We start from the raw sequence: 8,821 nt of genomic DNA on the forward strand, positions 1-8,821 counted from the left end.
CAGAACTACTTGAACTGAGGCTTGATGGGAGCAGTATAATCACATTGCCAGCAAGCATCAAGAACCTTCAAAAGCTAGAAACTCTGTCCTTGGAGAACTGCAATCAGCTTCGGAGTCTGCTAGAGCTTCCACCATTCATCAAGGAGCTACATGCCAATAACTGCAGCTCATTGGTATCAGTGTCAAATCTAAAGAATTTGGCAACTAAGATGTTAGGAAAGAGGAAATGCATTTCTTTCCAGGATAGCTTCAAACTAGATAAATATTCACTCTATTCCATCATGGAAAGCCTCTGTTTAACAATGATGAGTGCTGCATACCATAATGTGATAGTAAAAGCGTTCGACATGAATGTCCACAGTTATAAATATAATAGCGTTTGGGCTTGTCTACCAGCTAGTAGTATCCCAAGGCACTTCACGAATCGAACAACAGGGTCATTCATTACTGTTAGACTTCCGAACCCTGCCTCTGGATTAGGACTCATTCTTTCTGTGGTTCTCTCTCCATCTTCTCGGGTGAAGAAATGTGATGCTAAAATCCGATGTCAGTGTTACACTGCAGATGGTACCCATATAGGTAATGACTCTGGATGGTATTATGAAGACATTCCAAACTTGAATTCAGAAAATGTATTTCTCTGGTACGATCCATACTTCTCTGTCAGCATTCTCAGGACTTGTGAACAGCAGGTTTCTTTCAGGTTTAAAAGTTCTGCAGTAGAAGAAGATGGGTGTGTTGTGATGAAAGGGTGCGGTGTCCGACTAATACGTTGCTCTGAATTTGAGAGTGTTTTAGGGGAAATGGAGTTGGAATATGAGAAGAAGGTGGAGTTGGGAGTGAAGTTAGGACTGGCTTTAGACATGAAACTAATTGACTCCAACCCGGGTATCCATGACCTTTTTTTCACGTTAGATTATGGATGTGTGTTAGAACCAGCAATGAAATTTGAGCTTGATTTATGGCGTAGAGCAGTGGCAGCAGTAATTGAGGAACAAAGAAAAAAATATAGTGAGTTCATTTTTCCACCCCGTTTAACGAGAATGTGGAAAATTTGCAGTCCTGGCTTACAAAATGTCTTGTTCCCATAGTTTGCATGTTATCAACACAAAATGGAAAATCTTGGGCAACGAAACATAAATGCTAAGAAACTGAAAGAGCTGCGCAACAAAAAAACGATTGAGCATGCTCAACCCATTAATTTCAGCATACCTTCACATGGCGGTGAGTTCCCTTTAAGCAATCCCTTTGTTTGTCATTCATTATGTTTGATAGCTCTGATGAACTGTACTTTTTGTTGAATCTTATTATTTGTTTTATTGTTCTAAATAATCTTTTCAATCTTAAAGTAAAATTTTGTTTTTTTTTTTTTTTAACCTTGGTTTTGGAAAATTAAGAAATGAAAAAGCTGTCTCTAAATTAATAATCTTGTTTGGTAACATTTCGGGAGTAGATTATGGTTAAAAGTTGTTAACTGTAAGCTGAAAAATTGTTATAAGCATAAGCCATATTTTTAATAAGAATGATGCAATTTTCAACGATAAAAAGGTATGTAGCATTGAAACGATAGCTCGAAGCAAACTGAATGTTCATTTATGAAGTTTTTAAAGTAGGATTGATAGAAAATAGCAGGTGGGTGTAATGCTTGAAGGAACACTGGAACTTTGTAATCGAGATTGGGACTGATATGTGGATCTGGTTTTTGGAAACAAAATATAGAGGAGGTGAAGGGATTGTAAATTCCCATATAAGATATTGATACAAGGGACCAATGCAGGTTGTCATAGAATTTGATAGTTGCTTTATTTAGTTTCTTGCTTTTGGAACTTGGCAAGTTATGTTTGTTGCTTTAAACCCGGGGGGAATATAAACGTAAAAGTTTATGAGGAATGTGGGACATCAGAATTTATTGTTTTTGACAATCAGTTGGTCATCAATGTTTAAAAGTATGTTGTTGAATTACTAGACTAAAAGGATTAGATTGATGACTAAAAATAATGGTAAAAAATAATAAATTTTGATGATTTGGGAACATTTCTCAAAGTTCATTATTTTACAATTATAATCATTTATCTAATTTTTTTTGGTGTCTTATCATTTATCTAATTGACTTCATATATTGAATTTCAAATAATTATTTATCATTATTTTAGTAACTGTCTTACAAAATTAAATTTTATTTTGTTGTCAAAAAACATTATTTTAAAAACTACTTCTAGTACATTAGTAAACCATAAAAAACAATCCAATACAAGGCATTATGAGTTAGGCAGAATTTGGAAACGGACTGTATATTAAATGTAGTTTAGAGAAAATCATATAGGAGGTAGATTAGATCTCACCAATATCTGTGGTGTGAGGCTGTGAGCTATGGTGAAGAGGAAGGAGAAAAGAGAATAAGGATTGGAGAGAAAAGAATGAATGAAGAAAATTAGAAAACTATGAAACTGAAATTTTCATTGATCCAGAGAAATGGTGAAATCCTGCTTAACAGAGAGATTCACCTTGGTTTATATACAACCTCCACTACAATTCTGAGCAACACAATTAATTAACAATCAAGAACTCAATAACGAAAAGTAACTAAAAGCCACATGGGCTCAATAATAAACAGACTAATTAAACATGCTGACTAACTTCTAATTCCTAATCGACTTGCATCAAAAGCTATCATGTAACATAGACAACTAATCTATACAAATACTAATTGCTAATTCCATGTCTCGAATTTATAACATTGAATCCTTGAAATCACACGGAGCCAAACAACCATCATTCTGATTTCTCTTATTTTAATTAAACTATCTAAACAAAATTAGTTTTCACATAATCCAATATAAATGAGAAGTGTTTTAATGAGATAAGACTTAATTTAGTATTAGAGTGGTTATTTTAATAATCAGTTTGGTATTTAAGGTTTAGACATAAACAGTTTGGTTAATGAGTCTTATAATCGTGAATCAAATTGATTCTTCTGTTATCATTCTAACTAAAAGAATTCTTATGTATGTAATAGATTGCTATTTTAATTACGCGATACTTGAGGAATCTAACTCAATTTGGTTGCTCAGTGAAATAAATTTTATTGTTTTGGTCTACTGGATGACTTAGTCAAGTATCTAACTCAATTTGGTTGCTCAGTGAAATAAATTTTATTGTTTTGGTCTACTGGATGACTTAGTGACTAGACTAAGGCTGGGTTTGGTAAAGCTTTTTCAGGAGGTGCTTGTGCTTTTAAAAAGCACAAGCACATCATTTTGCGTTTGGTAAATTAAAAAGCTCAAGTGCTTGTGCTTGCGGCTTTTAAAAGTTAGGGGTGCTTTTGAAAGCACCTAGGAGGGAGCTTTTCAAAGCTGACTTGTGCTTTTTAAAATTTAAAAGTCTAATATAACCTCATATGTTAACTAATTTTCAAATTTAATGTTTGCATTTATGTCTATTATAGTATTTTTAAATTTTAAAAGCTATTTTACCAAACACAATTGATGTTACTTATGTTTATTAAAAGTTGTTTTTGATTTGATTTACCAAACATAAATGCTACAACTTTTAAAAAGCCATCTTTTAAAAGTTAACTTTTATAAGCTACTTTTAAAAAGTAAAAGCTTTACCAAACTAAGCCTAAGGAGTAGTGCTACACATCTAAATTTTTTTATGAATTAAGTGCGACCAAGTTAAACAATAAAATTTGGAGTAATGCTATTCATAACTTATTTTTGTTATTTTTGTTAATGTTAGACTAATTTTGTTAGACTTAACAAAAGTACTTGAATGTATAACATTATTCTAAATTAAATGTCAGACCAACTAACTATTAAATTGCGACAGTTGATAAAAACTAATGGAACATATTTCAAATTGAGGCTTTTCTCGTCTTTTAATCTTAACTTTGCGAAACACATATCAACTACTTTGATTTATTTTTTTGCAGTGACTGTGGCTCCTAAGTCGACTGTGAAAGAACTCCTCCCCCACTTGAAGAAGGTAGACAAGATTGCAGAAGTTGAAGGCAACCCTGCAGGAGCAACTCAAGCTAATGGTCTATAATATTTTTACACCATAGAAAGGAATTATTGTAGAAATATGTCCAATAATTTAAATAGATATTGAAATAAAATAATAAAATAATAAGAAAACACTACAAAATGATCAAGGAAACATTGTTTGTCTGTATGCATCAAGAAGCAAAACAAAAGCAACGTATAACAATGTGAACCATGCTTGTGCACAAATAATGAACAATGGATTGGCTATTGAAATTTTAAACAAAAAAGTTACAGTAAATTTAGAAGTGGATGTTAGTCTATTTAAATTATAAAAAATTTAAAATAGTTTCAGATAGAGAAATTTTAGGAATAAACTAAAACTAAATCTGAATAGGAATTATCAATCTTCTATTAATATAGGAGTTAAAATTAAAAAAAAAAGGGTTTTGTTTGGTAGAAATGACTTTTGTAAACAATGTCAATAATGGGTTCTAGAATGAATCAAATAAACTAAAAAAAATACTCTATTTTTAAATTATCTCTTAAATCTTAACATTTGATAATGATCACATAAATTGAACATTCAGCAATTATTAACTGTGTATAAATAAATCGAATCAAAAGAAATAACATCCAATTAAAAATAATAAACATCATTATCTGCATACCTATTGTTACGGCCCGACCCAAGAACAGTATGGGCCAACCCGACCCACGGACTACCCGACCCGAACGGTCGGGCAGGAGGCATCCATAAGCCGACCCGGACACGCGTCCTGGACAGCTCCCCATTACAGCTGTCCAAGGAAGTTTCGAGAAAGGCGAGCTCTGCCCTTAATGGGATCTATCTCTGACACGGTATATAAGGGGAGGGTCTAACCCCTCCCCCGAGGTAGTTACATATCACCCACCTACTTTTCGTCTGCTCACTCACTGACAAAAGCGTCGGAGTGGCTTTGCAGGTGACACACCCCTCCACTTCGCGACAAGAGCTCGGCAACCCGGTTGATCCACTCCCTGCACAGCTACTTGGAGCAAGGCGTCTCCCATCACCTCAATCTCTATCCGACCCGTTCGGCAACCGACCACCGTACACCTATTAAATTGAACATCTGCCATATCCATTATTCACATTGTTTATTATTTTCATTGTCTACCTATACTTCTCGTTTTAAAAACTGATTTAATTAATTAATTAAATTTAAAAGCTTAACAAAAAATGAATGTTTAAAGGAAGAGTAGCGCTATCGAAATTTATCTATGAAGTATGAACCACCTAATACAAACTTAATCTTTTTTCCTTTATTATTCACTTGCTTCTTCTGACTTGAAAGAGTTGCTATAATCAATATGATTAGGTCCACCGTTCATAACGGGGTCCGTTGCCCTTCGAGGCAAAATACCTATTAGACTCGGGGCTCAACCGAATTTATAATAAAATAAAATCAAAATAAATAAAGAGATCAAGTAAACCTGTGAAATGATAGGCATAAATGTACTACTTAAAATTCTATTAATATATAATCTTTTAGATAGTTAGCTATTTGAAGCTATTTACGTGCCAAGCAATCAAATATCTAACATGTAAGTGCCTTGTTTTATCTCCAAACTATAAATGGTTGGTATAAGTGTTACGAATTGCATGCACGTTTATATGTGAAAGTGAAACAACTAAGAATATCATTGTAGAGAATAATATCAAAATATGAGTAAAAATATATTCAAGAGTGGAGCTATATAATTTTTTTAGGGAGTCATCACTTAAGTGTTAACAATGTATAGAGAGGTAGACTATTGCTAAATATAAATTTTTGTAAACCAATTAATAATCTAAAATAATGATTAATATTAAACATATACACAAAATTATTAGGATACACTTGTTTATTTTTATTGATAAAATGTAATATGCTAAAATAAAAGTAAATATTGTGTATCTTATAATTCGAAATACATATTTTAACTATAGCTAAAATGATTTAGAAAGAATAAATATACAAAAAAATAGAAGTATATACTACATACACATACAACTAAAATTTTAGAGGGGTTACTGTCCCCCTTAAAATGTACTACCTTCTACGCCTATAACAATATTTAATTTCTAATTGTATTATAGTAATTCTAATTTAGAATATCTGTATATATACATCTGTACCTTATAATTGTCCTTCACTTTTACATAAGTACCAAACACTATCTGAAGTGTTAGAGGCTTAGAGCACACGTAACACTCACTTCATAACACAGTTATAATATATTAAGAGAAATGCTTTGAAATGATAGATTTCTATTGATTAATGTATATTTCAGTCATGCAAAATTTAAATGCATATAAACTTGGATAAAAGGTAAGAAAGAAATGGTAAATGAACTCTTATTTTCTTTGTTAATTATGAATGGTAAAAAAAGCCAAATAAATTCATAGTTTCTGTACTTAGTTTTCATATTTGTGATGAATTTATTTAGTTTATACTTCCTTACATCTCTTTTCCCCATCATTTTTGCAAGGGACGATTCTCAACTGATTGCAAACGTGGTTAATGATGTACTGCAAAAGCGTTACTTGAGGCACCCTATTGAACTAAAAGGCCTTGTTGGAACTGAAGAAATCTGCAGAAATGTCGAATTGTTAATGAAAAGAGTTCGAATAATTGGAATTTGGGGCATGGGTGGAATAGGAAAGACAACCATTGCCAAAGTGTTGTTTGCCAAACTGTTTCCTCAGTATGACAATGTGTGCTTTGTGGTGAAAGAAATCTCAGTTGATAGGCTTCTGTTCGAGCTGTTAAAGGAAGAAATTTCCACATCTAACCTGGTAGGACTCGCATTCGACATGAAGAGGCTTAATAACAAAAAGGTCCTCATTGTGCTAGATGATGTGGATAGTCTTGATCAATTGGAACATTTGTGTAGAGATTTTCGAGATCTAAGTGAAGATAGTCGACTCATCATAACTACAAGAAATAGGCAATTGCTTGCTGGAAGAGTTGATTGGATATATAAGGTTGAGAAATGGAAAGCATCTGAATCTCTACAGCTTTTTAGCCTGGAAGCCTTCAAGGAAACTCATCCTCAAAGGGGTTATGAAGATCTCGCCACAATGGCAGTTAAGTATGCTGGAGGCATTCCCTTAGCTTTGAAAGTTTTGGGTTCGTATCTTCGTTCGAAAAGTATCAAATTTTGGGAAAGTACTTTGAGAAAACTCAACAAGTATCCCAATGAGACGATTGTAAATTTGTTGAAGGTAAGCTATGATGGATTGGATGATCTAGAGAAGAAGATATTCTTGGACATTGCATTTTTTTTCAATGGAGAAGAGAAAGATCATGTCATAAGCATACTAGATGCCTGTGGATTTGAAGCAAGTAGTGGAATAGATGTTCTTGAAGATAAAGCTTTGATAACCATTTCATATAACAACACAATAGAAATGCATGAACTGCTACAAAAAATGGGTTTTGACATAGTGCGTAGAGAATGTAGCGGAGACTTTGCAAGACGAAGTCGATTGAGGGATACTGAAGTTCGTGCTGTACTTAAAGATAATAAGGTAAGAAAATGTAGACAACTTCTTTTAGACATGCTTTCAGTTGGAAACTGTTGCTAATGTGATTCCATCACCTTTTTTTGCAGGGGACTGATGCAGTTGAAGGCATAACGTTAGATTTATCTCTAATCAAAGATATTCATTTGAGTGTTGACACATTCAACAAGATGAATAACATGAGATTTCTAAGATTCTATATCCCCTTGGGTCAGAGTCCTGGCCATGTGTACCTTCCAAGAGCTCTTAAGTCATTTTCCAATAAACTGAGGTACTTTGAGTGGAATGGATATCCTTTAGAGTCTCTTCCTTCAACTTTTCATGCTAAGTTGCTTGTTGAAATTCGCATGCCGCACAGTCGTGTCGAACAACTTTGGAGGGGAAAACAGGTAAGGATATATACATATACCTAAGCTCTTTTTTCTTATGTCTATTCAAATTTGAAGACTTACTTTCCACTATAATGTCTTGTTGTAGGAACTTGATAATTTAGAGGGCATTGACCTAAGTGATTGCAAACATTTGATAATGCTTCCGGATTTGTCGAAGGCGTCAAGACTTAAATGGGTGAATCTATCAGGTTGTGAGAGTTTGTGTGCTCTTCATTCTTTGTCAACTATACGGCTTCGTGTTTTATTTTGAGGAGCCTTCTCTCTCATCAGCTTTAGTTTGGGTCATTCTTAAATAATTATATTACAGTAAGTATAGTAATTAGGAAAGTTTTATTGTGTAGATAGCATTAAACATCTATACTTGTAGATATTACATGGACACTTTGTTTAGTAAACATGTTTGAGTTGTTCATGCTCACATGGTTAGTTGATAGAAGAGCATATCAAGGAGTAGCAGTAATTTTGCAGATGTACTACACAATATAAAAAAATTAATAAGTGTAATGAGATACTAATTATTTTTGGTAAGTTGGGACTAATAAATAAGTTGTATTTTTTTTGTGTATGTGGCCATGACGGGATTTTAAATTTGGGTCATTATTTTTTATGCAATTGTGCAGAAACAAATTTTGTTGTGGATAAAAACAAGTCAAAAATAATATTAAAAAAAATGGGCTAATGTGTTTTTAGATTTGTTTGGATAATCTGATTTTTTAATTTCTAGAAAATGTGGCTAAACTTCTCTAACTAACACATTAATATATTCTCTCACATCTAATCCTAACTTATTATAAAGCCATTTTATATACCATTTCTGTAAGATACATTTCCACACTCGTACGAGTTGCACCCACATCTCATGTAAGTGTCCACTTTTGTACATAATAATATAGTAA

The 8,821-nt window shown here is 33.0% G+C and overlaps 1 protein-coding gene across 1 annotated transcript; it reads left to right on the forward strand.

Annotated features, from left to right (window-relative positions):
• Positions 1 to 6,314: 6,314 nt before the first annotated feature.
• On the forward strand, positions 6,315 to 8,175 carry LOC107465409 (disease resistance protein RPV1-like). Its single transcript, XM_052254259.1, has 4 exons — positions 6,315 to 6,337; positions 6,456 to 7,539; positions 7,623 to 7,922; positions 8,011 to 8,175. The coding sequence occupies exons 1-4, from the start codon at positions 6,315 to 6,317 to the stop codon at positions 8,173 to 8,175; spliced, it is 1,572 nt and encodes a 523-aa protein (XP_052110219.1).
• Positions 8,176 to 8,821: the final 646 nt, after the last annotated feature.

Source organism: Arachis duranensis, chromosome 9, assembly GCF_000817695.3.
Source record: "Arachis duranensis cultivar V14167 chromosome 9, aradu.V14167.gnm2.J7QH, whole genome shotgun sequence".
Classification (NCBI taxonomy): domain Eukaryota; kingdom Viridiplantae; phylum Streptophyta; class Magnoliopsida; order Fabales; family Fabaceae; genus Arachis; species Arachis duranensis.

Coding starts and splice junctions, on each gene's coding strand:
- LOC107465409 (XM_052254259.1), top strand. CDS start 6,315: ATGCATATAAACTTGGATAAAAG. Junction 6,338..6,455: donor CATATAAACTTGGATAAAAG/GTAAGAAAGAAA, acceptor GAATTTATTTAG/TTTATACTTCCTTACATCTC. Junction 7,923..8,010: donor AACTTTGGAGGGGAAAACAG/GTAAGGATATAT, acceptor GTCTTGTTGTAG/GAACTTGATAATTTAGAGGG.